The sequence below is a fragment of the Ceratotherium simum genome, chromosome 32 (assembly GCF_057802395.1).
Source record: "Ceratotherium simum simum isolate JZ-2026a chromosome 32, ASM5780239v1, whole genome shotgun sequence".
NCBI classification, from domain to species: domain Eukaryota; kingdom Metazoa; phylum Chordata; class Mammalia; order Perissodactyla; family Rhinocerotidae; genus Ceratotherium; species Ceratotherium simum.
Window position 1 is genome coordinate 32,763,009 of NC_141931.1, and position 22,900 is coordinate 32,785,908.

Sequence of the window (22,900 nt, forward strand, 5' to 3'; positions counted from 1 at the left end):
AATCAAACACTGACAGCAGCCGATGCTCAGCATCTGCATTCTCTCTCCAGAACCCAGAATCAGGTATCCCTGGAAGTGGGCAAGAAAATGATGGAACTATCCACTTCCATAAAATCGCCTTCAGAGCAACAGCAAACACACCGGGATGCAATCCCATCTCGACCAGTTAACTGCTGCCTAACCTTGAGCAACCCCTCACCACCTCTGGCCTCAGTATGTCCCAGAGGAAGGTGGCCTAACCCCCACCCCAGAGCCAGTCTGAGGAGTAGGGCAGGTTCCAACATGAAGGTCCAAGTGGCCTCATCATCGTCATCCTTGGAGGGTCCCTGGGAAACCGAGGGTTAGCATTCCAGAAGCACATTTGGTCCTTGTCCTGCGGTCGTGTAGCGCTCCACGGCCGAGGTTTTCTAAATGGAGCCGCTTTATTGGCCAAGAGTGGCCCAAGATGGCCAGTCTAGAAAAGTTACATTATTGTTGCATGCATCTACCACCCACAGTTAGCACACCATGGTTTTGCTAAATTTATTTCAGATCATTTCCTGCAAAAGAAATAAAACCTCACAGACGCAAGTGATGCCACTGTCTGAGCCCGCATTCTCTTCATCCTCATCTCAAGGGACGGCGGAGTGTGTCTCAGCTTCTCAGACTGTGTCAGAGCGCACGCAGAATACGTGGCGTCTGTGTGTGTGTGTAATTTACACCAGTGATACCCCGCTCTCTGTGTTACTGTGTCCTTTGACATTATATTTCGGAGATTCATCTACGCTGCAGTGTGTAGATCTAGTTCATTAAGTGCTGTATGGCATTCCATTGTACAGCCACACCACAATTTATTACCCTCCCCCCTGACCCTCAGCACTGCTGGAAGCTGATAGAAAGCGAGGGCCACATGTTCATTTGGTTTCCGGGGCAGCTTGGGAGAGGGGGCAGGGTGCCTGGCCTCAGCCCTGTGACATCGCGGCCACACTCAGAGCCACAGGTGGGAGCAGCGCAAGCAGAGACACCACCCTGGCCCATGTCCGCTCTCCCTTTTCTTCTCCAGGAACTGCTCAGGAGACCCCGTCCCTCCTCCTTCTGGGCAGTCGGCCCCCACATGCAAGGGCGCATAGTAACTTGTCTGTCCCCCTCCAGTGGATGCCGCCTGGGGATCGCGTCTCCTAGGCCTGGCTGGCTGCACTGATGGCCGGGGCTGGCGCACCAAGGTCACGGTCGCAGTACGGTCATCAGCAGTAGTATCTGTCGACAGCGGTGAGCTGCCAGCGCCCTGGGTCACGCTGTCTGTTCTCACCTCCAGGTACCAGCAGTGCCGACGTGAAGGAAAACCGCAACGTGAGCAACCTGGAGGGGGGGCCCCCGCCCCCCGGAGACAGGGCCCGCGGCGGGGCCCCCGGCGCGAAGAGGAAAAGGCCCCTGGAGGAGGGCAACGGCAGCCGCCTCTGCAAACTGCAGCTGATCTGGAAGAAGCTCTCGTGGTCGGTGACGCCCAAGAACGCGCTGGTCCAGCTGCACGAGCTGCGGCCGGGCCTGCAGTACCGGACGGTGTCCCAGACCGGCCCGGTGCACGCCCCCGTCTTCGCCGTGGCCGTGGAGGTGAACGGGCTCACGTTCGAGGGCACGGGGCCCACCAAGAAGAAAGCCAAGATGCGGGCGGCCGAGCTGGCCCTGCGGTCCTTCGTGCAGTTCCCCAACGCCTGCCAGGCCCACCTGGCCATGGGCGGGGGCGCCAGCCCCTGCACGGACTTCACCTCCGACCAGGCCGACTTCCCCGACACGCTCTTCAAGGAGTTCGAGCCGGCCGCGCGCAGCGAGGGCCTCCCGGGCCGCCGCCCCGCCGCCCCCGAGCTGCTGTCCGCGGCCTGCCGGCGGGGGCGGCTGCTCTGCCGCACGCTGGACCTGGTGGGCCCGGGGCGGCCGGACGCGGCCCGGGCGGTGCCCGCGGGCCCGGGCCAGCGGAACCCGGTGGTGGTGCTGAACGAGCTGCGCGCCGGCCTGCACTACGTGTGCCTGGCCGAGCCGGCTGAGGCGCCGCGGGCCAAGCGCTTCGTCATGGCCGTGTGTGTGGACGGGAGGACGTTCGAAGGCTCGGGTCGCAGCAAGAAGCTGGCCAAGGGCCAGGCCGCGCAGGCCGCCCTCCAGGCCCTCTTCGACATCCGGCTGCCCGGCCACGTCCCCAGCAGGAGTAGACGTCACCTCCTGCCCCAGGTGAGAACCTCCTGCCCCAGGTGAGACTTCTCAGGGAGCCGCCAGCAGGTGGCGTCTCCGGGATGCTCGGATGAGCGTGAGGGCGAGGGGGCCGCCGGCAGACCCCGCTGCTCGGGTCACTGTGGGTAGAGAGCGGCCCCGGCACCCCCTCGCAGAAAAGCCAGGCTCTGCCAGCACCCACAAAAGGCCCCCTCCCAGCCTCACTAGGAGCAACGCTCAGGGTTTTGGAGAAAGAGAGTCGTGTGAGTGTAAAGAAAGAGTGTCACCACTCTGACGTAGCCAAGGTAAAAGAGAGCTAATGAAGCCAGATAATGGGGTGACGGCACCAACTAAGGGGGCAAGTGCAGGGCGGGGGTGGGGGAGGGCGCTGTGTCTCCAGAGGGAGGAGGATTATGCCAAAGGACTCGGCTTCCTTTGCCAGGCCCTTCGGTGGCTTGCTGGCCGAGCCTCCTGCAGGCGGGAGAAAGGCGCATGAGAAGAAACTCGAGTGCTGGGTCGTGGTTTGGGTTGAGTTTCCAGTTGGGGAGATTGGAGAGAGCCTGGTGAATGTGCACCGTTTCATCCAGGTGATTCCAACAGGAGGCAGGTGCCAGGCCGCCCCATCACCCCTGGGCCCTTTCACGAGCAGTAAGGGATCTGCCTTCTCACTCCAGTTCCCCCTCGCTCCTTCGAGGAACATTTCTGTAGCACCGCCTGTGTGTCAGGAACTATTCTCACACCGTTTAAACAACCTCATCCTTCCACGTCTTGTAACTGCTTATTTGTGCAAATGATCTTTTCTCTTACCATTCTGAGAATTATGTGTGGGCACCACTAATGTATTAGATTCAGGAGACGATCTTTCTTCACTTTTGGCACCAACGGAGGAAGGAAACACTTTACATCGCTAAGAGGCACGAGGCTGGCATGGGATCTGGGGTGAGGACCCAGGAATCGTCAGTTATCGCTGCGTTGGCCTCGTCCTCACGGCACCTGGAGGAGAATCCTCTAGGGCTTGGGGAGGTGATGCATCTGCTAAAGGATGCAGGGTGCCACCCAGACCTCAGATAGCACATGGGACATCCCACAGTGACTCAGCAAAGTGAGTTGGGACAGGCCCCTCCTGATGAGTCACAGCTGAGAGCAGGCATTCATTCATTCACTCGTTCATTCAATAAATGTTTACTTGACTCTTAAAAGGTGCAGAGCCGACAACAGGCAAAGTGTGGTCCACTCCTCACGGTTCAGTCGAGGGAGGGAAGGAGATCATCAGACAAGGAGCCCCAGTGGAGGGACAGCTGTCTCTCCTGCTCTCTCTGCCCCCGATTCCTTCATTTATTTTCAAATATTCATTGAACAATCTAAGGAGCGGGTTGAGGGGTTTAGACCATAACCTCATCCATCTTACCTTTCAACCCACCCTGAAATAACACACAATCCAAGGAAAAATGGGTGTTTGCAAGGAAGTTCAGCATCGACCTAAGTACCCACACGCCTCCCAGCCAGAAGCCCTGCGGCCTTGCTTCTCCCCTTCCAACACCTCCCTTTCATTCCATTTCCTCTCTTTCTCCCTCCTGTCCTGTTCTCCATTATCTGTAACTTAAACTTGCCAACAACCACCGAGGAGGCCGCTTTGACCCCTGCAGCCAAGATGGGCCCCAGGCTGCCCGGACCTCGACGTCACCTGCCTTCTCGCCACCATCTCCGAGCAGGTCGCCCTCCACGGTGGGCCGGCCGTGGCGCATCCCCCTCAGCGTCCAGCCTCCGCGACTCCTCCAAGGCAAGCGTTTTCCTGGCTAGCAGGAGACGATGTTCTCCCTCTCCCACGCCCCCTCCACCCCGCCCCTCGAGAAAGCTGAAGTGTGTCAGTGGGCCCCGGCCGGCCACTACGCCTTTTCCCTCCCTGCTGTCGGCCCCGAGCTCTCAAACCAAGACCCAGGCAGCACCACTGCTTCGTAACAGTCGTTTGACCCCGGAACGCAACACATCAGTTAAAGCCACAGCCACTAAATTATTTTTCTCTGACAGTCCGCTAACCACCACGACTGGATGATGGAGGGCGCGGAGCAGCGTGAGGGCTGCGGGCCATCCATCACGCCAGCACTGCCGTCCTGGAGGCTCATTACCGGCCCCTCGCCCCTGCACCTGGGGCTGGTGGGGCTGAGCGGGTCGGGGGGCTCAGGACCGGGCACCATCAGCAGCTCTATTAAATTTGAATCCTGTCTCGAATGTGGTCTGGATTCAGGGACTGATCTTTGACAAAAAGATTCCAAGAAGCTCTGTCAATGATGCTTTGCTTTCCACGCTGCCCAATGCCCTGTCTACACAGCAGGCCTCCAGCTCATGCAGAGGCTGGTCCTGCTGGCACCATGGTCCCGGAACTCTAAGTACCCAGAGGCACAGCCTTCCGTTATCCTGTCTACCTGTGCTGTTAGCACCTGTGCTGTCAGCACCTGTGCCAGGCACCCCCGGGCCCCGGCCAGGGTTCCAAGAACCCCACCCATGCTCCCAGAGAAGGCCGGTCCCCAACCCCCTGAGCCACGAGGATCCTGCCCAAGTCCACCGGGGAACCCGGCAGCGGTGCTGGCTGCCGGAGCCACTCGATTTCTGGAACTTGGGTACTGACAACATGAACGTTCTCTGCCCAGCATCCTGGGTTCTGCCCCACACAGGGCGGTCCTAGGTGTGCAGGACCACAAACCAAGAGTCTGGTCTAAGAGACGCGTGTTGAGTCACACGTCTACAGAAACAAACTAAGAGACAGTGTCTGTGTTTCATGCTTTTAACCAAAGGCTCGGCCACGTGTGAATGAAGCTTCAGGACCCTCTCTAGCGGGAGCTCTCTCTGTAAGTAATATTCAGCGAGAAATTTTCAAATGTGACAGTGCACAGAGTCTTGCGGAGCGTGTTTCAAACGTCACTGTGGGTCCTGCTGCAAGAAATCCAGCAGGTGCTTGGGTGAGGACCTGAAGCCTGCATTTCTGACCCTCACACAAGGGCATCAGAGACCAGCACCGTCAGGTGAACTGCCCACCTGGAACCACATTACAGCACCGCTCTCGGCCTTGGCCTGCAGAGGCTGATGCTCACTCTGTCCCTGAGACAGTTCTGAGTAAGCCCCTCCATGGAAGGCTGCAGGGAGCACATCACTTTCCAGCGGTATAGGTAAAGTGGCGTGGAATTGCTCCCAGCCTCCATTCTGAAAGAGTAAGTTCTGAGGAGTAATATTCTCCATAAAGATAAAAACTGCAGGTGTCGATTTCTCCAGGTCTCATTTTCGCCATCTCCTGTACCTGGTGTGTTTCTCAGAACCAGACCACTTTCGTTCCTTCGATTTCATGAGATCTGACTTTAGATCTCTTAGCCGGAGTGCTGAGACCAAGACTTTATTAAATTCTTAAAAACACAGTATAGACCTGAAAGAGTGGGGTATGTTATGCTCTCACACGGTGCGCAGGCTGGGCTCTCCGCAAATGTCAGTGATAAGTTATCAGATAAGGATAAAGAGGCCAATAGGAGGCAGTTGAAGGGCCGGCCCAAATCCACACGTTTTCCCGGTCTGCGGCTGGTGCGTCCTCCTGGTCCAGGACTCCTGGGTTAGCGAGATCCTTGGAAGTAACCATGAGACCATGTCAGACTATAAATACTCATTACCTGGAAACATCATCATTAAAAAAAAGATAAAATCACAAAATCTGCATCTCTCTTGGGTCTTCACTTCCCACTCCTCGCATGAAAAGAGTTGAATTCATAAAAGCATTAAATTCAACTAGAAAGGCCTATCTGTCAGCATTTCCTTACCATGGAAACTGGTCAGAGAAGAAAGTACACTGTGATGGGAGTAAAGAAAGTGAGTAAAAGTTATAGTAACTCCGGAAACAGAACCTCTCATGGAACCCGGCCCGCGGTTTGAGAACAAACGAGCTTACTGACTGGCCTGTGAGTTCCTCTGTCACCCTCAATGGCCCCCTTTATTTTATTCTTTTTGTTTTTTTTAACTTCCACATCAGGCTGCATTGATAGTAACAGTGTCTCAAAGATTTAGTGAAAGCAATTGAAACACTTTTTTCCCCCAGAGTAAGAGGGAACACCTTTAAAAACTGGTCATGAAGGGTAGTTGCTTCCACGAAGCCCTTCGAGGTCCTTTTATGCAACCAAAGTCCGAGGCTTCGGTCCCGACTATTTGTCACGAACCCAGCTTGCCTTACTCGTGTCCTGCTCTGTCCCCTGTTTATGCAGCTATTACTGCCAAGATGGGGAGAAACCATGGGAATTTATAACATCATGGAAACGAGCAATGTTTTTAAAGTTTCAGCATTTTATAGCAAATTTGGATCAGAGCTCCCGTACACGATCCCATTTCATGGAATCTGCCCCCAGAATTAGCTGCAGAATTAGACCGGGGGGACTGAGTGCTCTGCCTTTTCAGCAGCTGCGCTGCAGGACGCTAATGGGATGTTTGCACAAACGCGATGTCCTTCTCCCAAACACCAAGGTGACCCCTGGCTGCCTCTGGCCAATTTACAGATTGTTTTTCTAATCTCATACTCCTGCTAATCCATCTTACTCAACAGAAGCAGCATCCTAACTGCTGTAAAGCACAACTGTTAATTAATATTGCCATAACAAATTAGCAATAGAGGGGTCCTCAAATTTTAAATAGGTTTAAATTAAAAACGAATAGCAGTGGAAATCACATGCACTGGGCTTTGAAATGGCTTAACACTGTCTATGCTGGTACACTTGAGGGCACTCCAAAGCAGCAGCAGATGCCCAGGGCATTCTCACCCACACCCTCCCAGTCCCGCTCAGAGCACGGAGATGTCCCTGAGATGCCGTATCATCTGTGGAGGGTGGAGGGAGACAAGAGGAGGAGAAGCACATGGCTATTTATCCAGAACCGATGCCTTCCTAAGAACAGGCTTTAAAATGGCCATCATCTAAGAGTCCCCCCAAAACAAACACAGTCACACCTCAACTCTCCTTGGCCGCCCTCCTGGCTCGGATACGTGTCTTGGGGCAGACGCTGCCGACACCTGGCAGGTGCGCCTCGTTCAAGCTAAGACTTCCCGGACGCAGTGCCCGGGCAGCACTGGGAACATGCAAAGCTCTGTTGTTTTCCACCAGCAGCACTGGGGTGGCACCGTCTCTGGGCCTCCAGCTCTGGGTCTGAACCTCCAGTGCTCGGGGTCCCAGGGGCTCTGTGGTCCCGGAAGCCTGTCTGCCTCCCTGTAATTGTTTTCCTGCTCGTCTGTGACCGCTCTGCCCAGGTGGAACCATAATTACTCAAGCACCCTTCTTCCTTTCAACACCTCCACTCCGGCTGGGTTTTGTGACCACGCACACCCTCTTGTGGTCCATGAGGAAGCAAAGGCGGCCTCTTACAGAAGGAAGACACCCTCCCGCACGTCCAGCCGACCCTGGACTTCACCACACCGTCTTCATATACTTGTTTCGTCAGAAGAGGCACTGATGGCCAGACTACAGTGAGAGGTCGCTTCACTCTCACGACACATAGAAAAATCTTCTCAAAACTCCTCCTTAATGAGGGCGTTGAAGGCTCGATAGATGCTTAACAATACACTTATACAACGTATATGTAATGTGCAATGTGTACAAAATATATGTTTATATGATACACATTTACACAATGTATATACAGTATATATTTATATGATACACATTTATACAATGTATATACAATGTGCACTTATAAGTACACACTGACACAGTGTGCATACAATGGACAATATCCATTTGTACAACAGCCTTTGCCATCTTACTTCCTACTAAAGCAAGTTTTGTGCAATTTCAGTGAGAAGAGTTAAATATGTATTCACGCTTATCTGTTCCCAATACTGTGTTTGGCACTTTTTAATACAGGTAACATGACTGTTGATTAGTTAAGTGGAGTCTATACACCAGGCTTCCCCACTTGTCTCACTGTTCTAATGGCCACAACTAACAACGGTAATGATGATGACATGGTAGTGACATGAGGATCCAATGTTCATCAGGCACTTACTCTGGGTCACGTGTTATTCTAGGTGCTTTATATATAACAGCACAGTCCAGCCCCGTGCAAACCTTGGAGGCGGCACCATTCACATCCCCACTGTATAGACAGGACGCTGAGGCAAAGGAAGTTACATCCTTTGCCCAGAGCCTAGCTAGAGAGTGTGGGGCTGGGAGGAGGGTCGCAAAGAGGGCAGAGACCTCCCCAGAGCAGGGAAGGAGCCCTCAGGCACAATTCCTGCCTCTCCTTTGAGACCGCAGCACCTTTACAGGCCTGTCGAGGAAACAGAACACGCTGGGTCAACACACACTGTGTGACTTGGCGTGGTAGGAGTGACACAGGGATGTATGGTGTTCGTTCCAAACAATGAGAAACGTGGGCAGGAAGCAGGAGCATGCTGACCGACTCTGAGGGATCGCAGAGCTTGGCCATGTGAGCGGAAAGGGGGCTCCCAGGGCGAGGCACCCACTCCCACCGTGGCGTCATGTCCCGCAGATCTGTGTCCTCACCCCAGAGCTCGGGGAGGGAGAGGCCTCTGTGTCTGGTGATCCCTCCTTGGCTGGCCCCCATGGAGCTGCGGGGCTGCAGGGAGCTCTCCAACAGCTCCTACGAGGGGAGAGCAGCTTTGCCAGCCGAGACAAAGTCTCCGACTCTGTGTAGATGGCGGCTTTGTCGGGATGGCCGGGTCCCTTCTTCCTTGGGGACGCATTGTTACACTGAAAAGGAGAGAGACAGCAGAAAAGAGAGGGCCAGTGGGAGAACGCCAACATGTAGACGAGCCAGAGAAAGCAAAGAGGAACATCCAAGACAGGGGAGAAGCTGCCTCCCAGTCCAGGAGCCAAGGAGCGACCCAGGAAGAAACACGTGGGAGGGAGAGTTCCAGGGCTGCCATCTGCCTCTGCTGCCCACCCAGAGAAGAGCCATGCTCCCTGCAGATGCCAGGCTCCCTGCAGACCCCAGGGCTCCCTGCAGACCTCGAGTTCCTTGCAGACCCCAGACTGCTTCGCCCAGCTGTGACCAAGCCCTCTGTGCTGTCTAGCATTGCGGGATGTGTTGGGCTATTTTCATGTGCTCGCCTATCTCTGCTCCCCCCGCCCCCAGAAGTTAGCTCGGGGAGGTGGCCTTTTGTGGAGAACCCTCAGATGTTGGCATGGAGGGGGATCTCCACATGCACTGTGAGCTCCGTGGGTGTGCCAACCAGCCCTGCGGCCTTCCTAACAACATTGATGGTGCCTGGAGAATGCAAACTGGATCCGAGTGTGGGCATTTGAACTCTGGACCCCCTCGTGTCTCTGCCACTCTTGGGCCTCACAATCGTCCTCCTACTTCTTCCTGTGTGGGCTCAGGTTCCCTGGGAACAGGTGTTAAGATGGAGCGCTGGGTGCAGGTGGTTTCTGGGGGTGAGAGGGGACAAGGTGAGTGAAGGATGAAGGGCAAGAGCAGGATGTGAGGGAGGGCCACCTGACTGCGATGCAGACCGGCCATGTCCGGGCCAGCCCACAGGGCTCGGCACTAACTCTGACCATGGGGGCAAAGTGGCACCAGACGCAGTTTGGACAGCTGAGGGTCTCAGAGGTGCTGCGTGGGGGCCAACAGCTCGCCCTCTGGGGTGCAGCATCTTCTCGAAGGAGACCCAAGCTCTGCAACTCTGGGCTGTCTGGGGAACCCACGCCCCAGACCCCCAGGACCCCCTCCTGAGGACACTTGAGTAAAGTGGGCACCTGTGGTCCCGTGAGGAGCGTCGAGGATGTTTCCTGAGCGGTGAGAAGCATTGTTCCAGCAGAAACGCTTCTGTAGCCATTCCCACCCCCGGGTCCCCCATCCAATGCGTGTGCACCCCGCACCCCACAAGTTGTGCATGTGTCCTGGATCCACATTCCGTCTCTTCCTCTCTCTCTGTCTCTGTGTGTCTCTCTCTGTCTCCGTCCTTCTCCTTCTCCTCTCCCACTCCCTGTTCCTTCCCACCACTTTTCAATTACCCTGAGCCTACTCTGTTCCCATTTTTAGCCATCCTGGTATACACACAGCATATTTGGTGCTCTGCATATATGTGGCCCTGAGGAGTAAATTTTATATAAGCTCCGTGTCAGCAAACATTTATGTAGCGCTTACTGTGTGCTGGGCCCAAAGGAAGTGCCCTCAGTTTACCGGGGATCTTAGCAAACGAGCGAGAAGAGCTGAGCTTAGAAACCGTCTCCTGGGCCTGGTCCCCCACGAGTCTGTGTTTCCCTTAGGGCAGGTGAGGGAGGACAAGGTGGCCATCCTCAGCTTGGGAGGAGAACACAGCCCTGGGGGGAGAGGGTGAGTGCAGCCTCCCCTGAGTGCATCTCACCTGCGGGGGACCGAACCGTTCGTCTCTGGAGCCCCGGCTTCCTGACCTGTGAAGTGCGATGATGATGAGAGCGTCCAACTCACGGGTGGTGGGGACATGAAACTGGTCGATACCTGTAAAGTGCCTGCACAGCGCTGGGCACAAGGCCATCAGCAGGGGAGTGTCTGTCTTCCTTACTCTGGGGCGCCGGCCGTGGACGCGTGTGGCCTCAGCGTGACTGGGCGTCAGGAGGCTGGGGAGGAGAGCAGGGCAGGCGTGCCGAGAGAAATTTAGATTCACTCCTCTGTTCCCATTTCTGGGGGGCAGAGAGAGGCTCTTCCCGAATGCCAGGCTGGGGCTCGGACTGGCCAGGATGGTGGGGAGATGCTGACAGGCCCTCAGACTCCTTTGGGCCTCAGTTTCCTTATCTTGAGAAGAAGGGACTGTGGTTGGATGTTCACTTCCAGCTCTCACACTCTAAGCAAGTAAACCGGGTACAAGACACCATACGCCAGTCCCATATACACAATATAGGTGCAACATGCCAGCAGCCGATTATCCGATAACATTTAAGAGAAACAGACACAAACGCACCACGTTGACACACAATCTGCAGCATTTGCCCAAAATCACTTTTCTCAGTCAGTAGTGTTTTCCAGTAAGATCTCGCTTTCCAACTGAAAGGTGACACTGAGGACACAGCAGGTGGGAGAAAGCCATGGCGATGCTCTGTGAGCGGCTCACTCAGCGTGTCTGGCTCCCACAGACCTGCTCTCCTCCTGCCGACATCCGCATGGAGACTGGGGTGAAAACCCCATGTGCTTCTCCCTCCCACGCTCTTTCCTCTCACTTTGTCTCCTTGGCACCAAAAGATTCTCTATGAGGGACGGAGATAGGCTGAATGTCAAAACCTGTTTAAAGAGATTGCATCCTGAGGCAATTCATATCTCTACCCCACCCCACCCACCCCCCACAAATGATCCGGAACTTTCTGAAGTGCAAGGACTTGGCTGTGTGCAGATCCAGTTGACCCCTTCTTAGGCGTCCTCCTTAGGCGGCTATGTTTCTAAGTAGAATACAATGACCACCCCAGCTCTCCCAGGGTTGGAGGAAAGCCTCTGTTCACCGTGTCACTTCCCTTCATGTCTCAGCTTGGCGAGATGAGCTCATTTCCCAGATCTCCGTCCTCCTCCTGCCTCCCCACTTGTCACCCCTCAGCCCCACACGAGAGCTTAGTGATGCGCGGAGAGCGGAACCACAGTTTGTAACACTTGCACCACAAATTAAACATTTTTAAAATGCATTTTTCTAAATTAATGCACTCAGTGGAATTGTGAGTTCACTGAAGTACTCGAAATTATGAGCCTACAGAGCAAAAATTACCATACAAACACCAAGCATGAGAGACTTTTTTTCCTTAATACAGGGGCGTTTTCCCTCTGGTTGTAATTAAAATAAATGCAATGATATAAGCCGTCGTCTGCCCGCAGTGTAAGTCTCTCCGCGTCTGAACCATATTTCATTTGTGACAATTTCAGTAAGAGGAAATGTGTTTAGTAGAATGACTGTCAGATTGCACAGCTTTGGGTATGCATTTTATTCAGTTATTTAAATGGAGAAATCGGAGTGAATACGATGCTTCCACAAGACTTGCGTGTTGGCCTGTAGCATCCATGGAATATCGTTTTGGGTTTCAGTGCCGAGAAACAGGAATTGACGTGCGGAAGCACAAGCCAGTGGGGGCAGTCATGCAGCCGTGTGGCCCTCCTACCCCAGGACTCACCCCCAGAGGAAGGGCCACCGCCCTGCGCGTCCCGGCAGCAGGAGGACAGGGAGGCGGCTTCGGCCGAGTCGCAGCAGCAGTACTTTCTTTCCAGCCAGTTCCTGATGGGGGTGTCCAATGGCCATTGGATCAGGGTCCCCCCGTGCCTGGAACTCTCCCCCAAGGGCCAGGAAACAAGTGCCCCACAGGAGGACGTGGCACCAGTAGTACAGGGGCAGTTGGGCTTGAGAACAGTGTAATGGGACTGTCAACTGGGCATTGAGAAAGTCAAGGGTGGATTAATTCCGATGGGACCAGGGAAGGAAAGCTTTCACAGAGGAGGGAAGTCTGACTTCCAGGTCTGGAAACCTCCCCCAGAGGACTGAAATAGCCTGAGGAAAGGCACAGGGAAGACCTGTGTCCACTGAGGAGGCCGAGTTTGTGTGCCGTTTGGTGGCCAGAAGGTCGGCAAATGGCAGCTGGGAAGGGCCTGGGTCATCCAAGAACACGAGCTCTGTGTGCAGACTGCAGGAGCCCCTGAAGAATCACATGCCAGGAGTGGCAGTGATGTGTGCAGGGGGGAGTCAGGCATAAATTACAGGTTTGGTTTTAGACAATCAAGTTTGAGATCCCTGTAGGACGACCATGTGGGGCTTCCTTCTGTCCTCGGGAGCCACATTGGGGTCTGTAGCCTTGAATTTAAGTCCAGCCCTGCCCCCTACAGCTGGGTGCCCTTGGACAGCTCACTCAGAACCTCTGAGCTTCCTCATCTGTAAAATGGGCAGCTTTCCCGATGGAAGGACTTGCCTTGAGCTCCTCTGAGGTCGAGGGCAATGAAATGGGGACTCAAGTGACCTGACGTCTACGGAAGTGGCCCTGGACTGAGACCTCCAGTGCATGTAGATGTGACCTTGGGCTGACGGGGAGTGTCTGAACGAGGACCACCATGGCATTCGGGTCTGGGATTCGAGAGGGGATGCTGTACCCCCAGACTATGGCCGGTCTCCGTGGTTGGTCCCCACGGTGTGACTTCTCAGCAGGAGCAAGTCCAGAGGGTAAGCTGTGTGCCTTTTTGGTACCACTGAACCCACTGCCTATTTTGTCTCTCCACCTGGGAAGGAGTCATGGGGGTAGCTAGGAATGGCACTTGAAAATACAGGGGGGCTAGGTGGAGATGGCAATGGCGGCCCTCATCTCGGTCCCCGCCGTCACTCACCAGCAAGACCAACGGTGAGTGTTTGAGACCCCGTTTCCTCATCGTAACGTAGGGACGGTGGCATTGACCTCAGGGTCACGTGGAGGCTCGGTGGAATAACACACGTGAGCAAATCTCACCAGAACCCGCTCGGTGGCCTTAGCTGCTTTCCTCCTGACCTCTGTTCCCAGAACCTGTATCTCCTGGGAATTCTGTGAATGCCCCAAAGACCCAGCCGGCATTTCCCCTCCTTCTGGAAGGCAATGCCTCCTCCTTCTGCCAGTGCAGATGCACACACTCCACAACAGGTGATGTGGTGACGAGCAGGACTTTGAGGTCAAACGGTTGAATCTCCGTCCTGGTCCTGCCAGTGACCGTTTGTATCACTGAACAAGTGACCTGACCTCTCTGTGGATGGGAACGTTGATTAAAGGGGCCACATCATAGGCTGTTTTAGTGATTAAAGGAGACACTCGCTGGCAAAGGGTGAGCAGTCACCACACGTTAGATACTGACCTTCACTGTTTTCACCTCAATGACTGTATCTGAGAACGAGCAGGAGAAAAGTAGCAGTGATGGGGTCCCGGTGGGACAACCCCCAGGATGAGTGGTGTCCTTAGCAAGGGGCACCTTCCTGCTGTCCACAGCGGTATGGTTCCAGCTAAATTCAGACCAAAACTGGCTGAAAGAAGCATGTAGGACCACCTTGATCAATACCCTGGGGTATGAGCATCAGGAGGAGCAGTCAGAGGGGAAAAGAGGGTAAAAGCAGGAAAAAAAACGGTAGAAGAGTGACCTTTAGCCCGCGGGAAATAGTGCCAGAGGACAGGTGGTTCCTGGTTGATGCTGATTGAATTCTAGACCACTGTGCTTCTCAGCCTGTTCTGGGCCACAGAACACGTGAAGGCCAACAATCTCCTGTGTGACGTGCTCCCTTTCTACTCGGCCGTCAACATCCTACCTCTCTCAGGAAACTGCGTCGGAATGCGAGCGAGCGAGAGGGAGGCTGAAAGAACAGCTTCAAAACCATCACAATTCATATCGAAAGCAGATCATTCCAATCTTTGTATTTTATTGTTAGGAATACTTTTTTAAAATCTTGACGTGATCTCAGGTAGGTCGGCCCCTGTCGTAGATGGACCCCGTATCCATCTCAGCAGGCATCAGGGCAACCTGTGCCAACAGCAATTGCTCAACTTTTTCAATGATAGAGAAGCTCTCTTTCTTAATGGAAGTGTTGATTTGGAAATATTTGAAGTTTGGCACAAATCCACTCTATCCTGGACTGGTTGATATTTTTGCTTTGCTTGCTTTTGTAGGTCTGTTTTTAATCCCTTTTGTAATCAAAGCAAATGGGAGGAGGAGGGAGACAAGCAGAAGAGAGAACAGCAAAAATACAGCGAAGGATCCATGTGAACATCTTTACAAACTGTTAAATGAATGAATAGAAGGTTCCGATTGACTCCTCATATGAAAGTACAGTTGGCAGGAACATGACCCAAGAAGACGATCTCCATTTTCTCCCCTAAGAGTCAGTCAGCAGAGGGTGCAGGGTGACATTTTGAGTTGTGAATGCATCATTGCTATGTTACAGAATCAAATTTGGTCCCCTTTTTGAACAGGGGGGCAGGGTTAGCTTTGGAGAAAGGCTGCTGTGGGCCAGGCCAGCAATTATGCAGCCAGGCTGGCATTGGGCCTCCAGGGAAGGGAGACCCTGACAGACGAGAGCTGTGAGCCATCCACCAGAGCATAGGAAAGGACCTCGAGAGGGAAGTGACGCTTCAGAGCCGGAGTATGGGCCCGTGTAGAACTGCTGGTGACTGCAACATGGAGATGAGCTAGGACTGAAAAGGACTTTGGCATGAGCGAGCTGGCCGCACGCAGCCTCAGATTCCTCAGAGGAGCAGAGAGCCGTCGGTCACTTCCTTTCCAGAGCCTGGAACCAAGCGACTAGAGGAGAGAGGAAGGCAGACTTGTCCTCTTTCAGCCTAGGAATCCCTCCTCCGCCTCCCCATCCACCAGGCTGGAATTTCAGGGCCATCCTGGGGGCTTGGGCTGTCAGCTGCTCTATTACGGGAACCAGTTTCATCCGTGCTTTAGGTTTATTTACAATACAGATAGAATTGCCAAACTGAGAACTAGCTGGTCCATGTTCGAGGCCATCCTAAATGGAAAATTCACGCAATTTTAAAGTTCTGCATCTTTCTAGACAATACCTCAGATGGGCAGTTGCACCTGATTTTCTTGTTTCAGTATTTTCTTTATATAGGGGCTTTTTGGGGGTGGGGGACATTGGAAGGAGGGAGTGCTAAAACTGAACATTTTATTGGATGGGGATCTGAAGAACAGAAATTGGAAATGGGGAAAGAATGGTAAAAAATGCAGGTTATCTGCAACATAGCTGTTAGGGACTGGAGGCGGTGAACTGGGGACTCTCAGCTGAAACTGAGAGAGCTAAACTCTCTCTCAGCAGCCCAAGAGAGCTAAACTCTTGGTTGAATGAATTTAAATACGTCGGGCTGAACTTCTGACGTGGTGTTCAATTAAGTACTTATCAGCTGGCCCGACTGAAAGGAGAGACAACCGTCACAGATTTAATATGCTTCCTGTTTTTAATGAAATGCACACAGGGCCTGGAAACTGGGTTCTTCCTCAATGTTCCTTCCGTATGGACCTGCTCAGTGAGTGTTTCTCATTTAAAATAGATGTTCTTGTCTCAGGACATGATAATGAATGTCAACGATTCTAATTCACTTTGCAAAGTACCACAGTGGTATTAAATGATAACGCAGAGACAAAGCAAGAGCTAGTCCCAGCTACTAACGCTGTCTGGACAGCGTCACGGGATATATGATTGACAGGATCAGAAGAAGATGAGAAGGGACTGTCATCTTTGTGAATAAGAGCCCCTGCTTTGTAGTCTGACCAGTTATCTTGAGAGATTTTATGACTGACTCCCTTAACTTCTCCTGGTATTGGCAAATGGGAGTTACCTACAATGAAGTCAATACAGTAAAATAGTATGGATAATTGCAATGACCTAAATACAAGAAGGGGTTTCAGATTTCATTCTAACCCCTTCCACCCCACCCCCATGACAACGTGGAGGAGATAAGGAGAGGGACTGGGAGATGGGAGGGGATGGGCAGTGAACTCTGGTCAGACACCCGCCACCCAGCTCAACACCTGGCAACTCAGACCAGCACCTAGTCCAGCCCGTCATCACGTGTGTTAAGTCCACTTGGTCTTTTGCTTCTGTGCCGTGACAGTCTGTAGTTAGAGTTTGAATCCTGAGTGGAAGTCACTCTGCGTATTTCATCTTTCCCAATCTGTGGTTATTTGTGCAAGTATCGGGATTTAGTTTGGAGACAAGTACACACACACACACACCCCTATACCACATGCTCATAAACATGTACTATATGGGTCTACTTTGTATTTCTCTCCCAGTAATTAACTGACTTTGTAAAGGTCAATTCTTGGTTATACATAAAACTCACAAAACAAATCTTTGAATAAAAAGAGAGGTAAACTTCTTTGAATTCATTCTAACATCATCCAGTCCCATAACCTCCTGTCTGCTGATTCTGGGGGTCTTGAGTCGTCCTCTGCTGTCAGCTACGCATTCCGTTTCCAGGGGCAGAGAGAGGAGGAGACACAGTAGAGAGAGAGAGAAACTGCATGGGCAGCGTAAAGGCCACCACCGTGGAGACCAACTGATGAAGACCAGAAGTAATGAGCTGAAACATCCCGAAAGTAATTCTTTCCAGCACTAAGGACAATAATAAAACTTCACCTGACATGGGTAACCCTCAGTGGACTAGGAAAGTGTAATTTTTTCTACAGAGAACTTTTGTGGTCTTCTGAGGGTGAGCCGGCTATAGGAAATGTCTTTCCCACAAGGAACACCCCATAACTCATAAACAGCTGCACCTAAATGGAGTTGCAAAGGTCATTCTTATTTTATAACAAGAAGAAATATCCAAGGAGCCGTCAAATCCTTCATTTTCCTTCCAAAGCCATGCAGTACTCATACATCATAATACAGAGTTATCTGCCTTTCTACAGCAAGGATATTCACTTAATAAATATTTTGGGGGGTTCCCAGGATGTATTAGGAAGCTCAAGGGACGCAGAGATGGGCAAGAATCCAATAATGTCCTTCAAATGCTTAGAGTATTAATCAGGCACCAAGTTTTTAAGACCTGAGGAAACAAAGATAAACATGATAAAATTCATTACGAAACTCACAGTGAGCATGAGAGACAGACAGGAAAATAATCATGCAATAATAAGATGATTGCCTCAACGGAGGTGCTACTCCATTCCATGAGGTCGTGTCTGGTTATTGCAAAGTGAGTAACATTTAAAAGCGTGACAGAATCACATTGTTTGAAAGCCTCAGCAGTGAATCCTATGGTAAAGCAAAGAATAATTTTGAAATGAATTGGTGCTGAATTTATGCACTCCATAAATTTGAATGTTTGCATATTGGAGTTTCTTAAAATGGAGGACACGTTTAGAAATCACTGGATTTTACAACCAAATTATTTTTGAATAAGAGCTAATTATGTTTACATTTGTTATAAAGATATATGGAAACATGCTGTGAATGGTCATATTAAACACAACAGCCAAATGTGAGGACCCATTTAGCACTATTCAAATCCAAATTCAGTGTTAAGGCACTTGGAAGGCAGTTTATTTGTGATGCAAACATATCTCTGACTTGTATGCACTAAATAGGATAAACCAGGCAATGAGCTAGTTGCAAAAACAATGAGATAATCAGTACCCACAAATTTTGCTTTGTTGACTTTTGAGATCCGAGAAAAGTGACCGAGTATTTCCTATTTAGGCAGGAACTTATTTATTCTTATTAAAGACATATCAATGTGTGCCTTGAGGTTTAGAAAAGACATAAATGACTGCCAAAGTTTGTTCATAGCTCAACTAATGGGTTGCAAACAGTCAGGCCTACTTGCAAAAATACTGGTTTCCATGTATCCATCCATCTGCTCATCCGTTCATCAGTCCATCCATGCATCCATCCATCCATTGATCCATCCATCCATCCATCCATCCATCTATTCATCCATCCATTCTTCCATCCATCCATCCATTTTACAGATATTTAATAAGCAGAACTCTTCCCCAGTCAATATGCCAGGTGCTAGGAATACACAGAGGTCAATAAGATAAAGACCTTCCCCTTGAGAATTGCTGACAGCTGGTCAATGGGTTTCCCAAATTGTGGCCCAGTAACTCCCTACATAAGACTTGGCTGGGCATCACGTTTAAAAGCACAGATACTGGGCACTGATCCTAGAATCACCGAATCAGAGTATCTTGGGCTGCAGTTTTTTTGTGTGTGTGTGTGAGGAGATCAGCCCTGTGCTAACATCTGTCAATCCTCCTCATTTTTTTTTTTTTCGCTGAGGAAGACTGGCCCTGGGCTAACATCCATGCCCATCTTCCTCTACTTTATATGGGACACCACCACAGCATGGCCTGCCAAGCAGTGCCTCGGTGCATGCCCGGGGTCCGAACCAGCGAACCCCGGGCCGCCGCAGCAGAGCAAGCACACTTAACTGCTTGCGTCACCAGGCCAGCCCCTTGGGCTGCATTTTTAACAAGTACCCTAAATGATTCTTGGTCATGCTAAAATTTCAGAATTAAACTTGAGGGACGGTTTGAAAAGAGAACAAATAATTACAATACATTTTATTGCACTGTTGTAGAGATGTGTTAAGAGTTGGGTAAAAGCTGAGGGAAGAGGGTCACCTCAGATCCCACGAAAGAAAGACCCTTTGTTAGCTACAGCACAGCTTGTGTCCTGCACCTGGGAGCTACACAAAGAAATTCCACACACCCTGTGAAAAAATAAAACGGTAAAATACAAGAGGTTAATTTTAACTCTATACAAATATATCTGGCTTTGTGAAACAACTTTTCTTATCAAAAGAAAGCTTCAAATACACAGAAAATAACTCATCTTGAGATCTTAAAGATTCATGTATTAAGGCTGTAAATCTTAACAGAAGAACCTATATGGAAGTAGCCAGATTGGCAGATGTGAACGATAACAATAGATATACATATATAAGCATACATATACATACACAAATTATGTGTTTATATGTGCATGTGTGTGCACAGGTGCAAGGAACTATTCCTACCCTCCTGAAGCACATTTCTCTTTAGGAAGCAGAGAGCGATTGGTGGGTGGGGCTCACGTGAGAGCTTCAGACAGTCCTGCTCGCAGCGCCCAACACCAGTCACAACAGTCACGGCATTTGATAAAATATTTTCACGTGTTTCACCCAAAAGAGGGCCTGCCCTCTCTCATACTACATGTCATGAATTAATTTATCAACAAGAAGCTGATAATTAATCCATTTGCTGCATACCCACTGAACACCTGCTCCGTAGCACACACCACCCTCCTCCTCCACTGCTGATGCAGGAAAGGAACCCAGCACGAGAGTCTGCCCTGTGTCAGGGTGCTCACCCATCCAACAAGTGAAAGGCAGCTTCTCGCAGGAGTAACTTCTTTATGCTTCCAGTCTAATTGTTCCACTATTCCCATAACCTGATTTAGGAACGTTCCCATGATGAGGGTTATCTGCATTTGTAAGAAGACCACTGGAGTGCTCAGTGTCCGTTTTCTCTGAGAGATTTTTTTTTCATTGAGTCAGGGAGCAGGGGGGGCAGGGAATTGTATTTTGGGCATTTTGGCCTCCTTCATGCCCCTTCGAATCAGCAATGCGATAGCGTTGTGGGGAGGCGTGATGGAGCAGCAGCACAGACAGAAGAGAGGGGCTGACCCCCACCAGCTGGCCTTTCTGCCGGCTCTCATGAAGGGGCAGCCCCACCTGCGGCAGGACGGCACCACCGCCTTTTACCGTTAGACTTGCTGGTCTGCAGTCGGGAGATGGCCTCCCTCTCCTTCCCCAGCCCTCACCTTCCTACCCCCATCCCAGCCTCCTGCCTGCTGCACACACTTTCATTTTCCTTTGTGAGCTTTTCGCTGTTAAACACACACAGGCTTTACCTATTTGTGAGTATTAAGTATTAGCATGATGAGAAAAGTATGCTGAGATGTGAGGACAATTACCTTCCAAGACCAAAAGTACCCTCAAAATTACTCTGGGCTCCTCAACAGCACACTTTAGGAGAGTGGTGAGGACCGTGGACTCAAGAGCCCGATTGTCTGAGTCTGAGTCTCGGCTCTGCCCTGGAATACTCTGCACGACTTTGGGCACATTGCCGATTCACTCTGTTCTGTGAAACTGGGAAGGTGGGAGTACCCACCTCATAGGGCTCTGGCAAGGATCAATAAAAGAGCCTGGTGCACACTGGGACACCTCGTCCTTCCCAGCAACGCAACAGTAGTTGCCTAAGTGTTGTGTAACACAGGATGACTCCGAAGTAAGCAATTGTGGCAACAAAGTTGATCAAAACCAAGAGGAAAGCTAGTAAAAATTGAGTAAACTCAGCTAAGTCTGGGGCACTCCTAACGAGCTTGGCAATTGAATGAGAAACGGATCAAGCACTTTCCTCTAATGAGCTCAGGGATTTGTGTTCTGAGATGGTCAGTCGAAATTGGAGTTAAGAATCAAGAGTAGGAAGAGGGGGCTGAGACGCAGAAAATGGGCCAACTTCAGACGAAGGCTCACTGCACCCAGTTCTGCTACTGTCAACGAAAGTGTCTGCTGATTGATTATGTAGACTTTTTTCTTAACCTTTTCTAAGGACAGGGAAGGAGACAGGGAAAAATGGGTAACCCAAAATCTAGAGAGAGGGAAAATAGTAACTGTGCTTCCAATGTAATAGGATACATTATTTTGGCTTAATAAATTAGTTAATTTAGTCAAACAAATCATTTGAAAGTTTTGGTTGTTTTTTTCTCAAATAAATTGATATGTCCTGTCTGAAGTAACTTATAACTAGTTAGTTGTTTCTGTATTGACTAGGTGTCATCACAGAACCAAAATTACAAAAATTTACAAAAGTGGGGAGGGGCAGTGGAAGGCTTTGGTCCTTAACTTAGCGAATTCTCTCTGATATTTCTCTCCTCTACTCTCAGTGGGCAAACATCTATGCTGTCTTGAAGTCCTTTGAATTCTGTGTCAAAATACCGAAAATACGCCATTGTTTGTTGGAATATTTTTAATTAATCAGCAAAAGGTATTTAACATCTATTAAATGCAAAAAAAAAAAAAAATGATGCTGATTCACAAGCATTTCCAATCTTGCCTGGTTGTAGATTTAGGATTTTAACCCTCAGGTTCACTAATCCTAATATTCAAATGTACATAACTAGAGAAAACAGAAGGTGATGTTCTGAGTCAAATCAAACCAAATCATATCCAATTCTTGTAGCCTATCTGACTGTTGCAAAACTAGCTTCTCCAAGAGCATCCCAAACTAGCCAAATAACAACCACCATATCACAGGTAAGGGACATGTCTGAAAAGTCCCTAAAAAGCTTGCTAACTAATTCCAAATGGATGGGTCCATAACTGATTTGCATAGTGAGTTAAAGTCTTCAAAGTGTGGCGTGTGTAGGTGATTCATTGGGCTAAAATAAGAAAATCTAGACCTTTTAGAACTTTGTATTTTAATCTCATTATTTTTATAACAACTTTGTTGAGAGATAAATCAGATACCATAAAATTCTTCCTTTTAAAATATACAACTCAATTTTTATGTGGACATATATTATCATTTCTCTTGGGTGTATACCTAACAGTGGAATTACTGTTTCAAAATGTATTTGGGGCCAGCCCCAGTGACCTAGTGGTTGAGTTTGGTGTGCTCTGCTTTGGTGACCTGGGTTCGGTTCCTGGGTGAGAACCTATGCCACTCTGTCAGTGGCCATGCTGTGGTGGCAGCTCACATACCAAATAGAGGAAGATTGGCAACAGATGTTAGCTCAGGGCAAAACTTACTCAGCAAAAAAAAAAAAAAAAAAGGAATGTATTTAACGTTTTGAGAAACTTCCAAACTGTTTTCCAAACTGGCTGCCTCATTTTACAATCCCACCAGAAGTGTATGAGGGTTCCAATTCTCCACACCCTTGCCAACACCTATAATTATCTGTCATCTTTATTTTACCCATCCTAGTTGGTGTGAAATGGCACCTCCTTGTAGTTTTGATGTGCATTTCCCTAAGGACTAATGACATTGGGTATCTTTTAATGTGCCACTTGTCATGTGTATATCTGCTTTGGCGAAATATCTATTCAAATTTTTGGACTGTTTTTATTTGGGTCTTTTTCTTGCAGAGTTAACATTTCTGTATGCATTCTGGATACTAGTCCCTTATCAGATTTATGACTTGCAAATATGTTCTCCCATTCTGTGGGTTGTCTTTTCACACTCTTGATGATGTCCTTTGAAGTACAAAAATGTTTAACTTTGATGAAGCCTA

General features: G+C 50.3%; 1 protein-coding gene across 1 annotated transcript in view; it reads left to right on the forward strand.

Annotated features, from left to right (window-relative positions):
- The window catches only part of ADARB2 (adenosine deaminase RNA specific B2 (inactive)), a 452,750-nt gene that overhangs the window by 311,352 nt on the left and 118,498 nt on the right, over positions 1–22,900 (forward strand). The window contains exon 3 of the mRNA XM_087420916.1: positions 1,295–2,202. Within this exon, the coding sequence (XP_087277042.1) occupies positions 1,295–2,202 (908 nt within the window). The remainder of the gene's footprint in view (positions 1–1,294; positions 2,203–22,900) is intronic.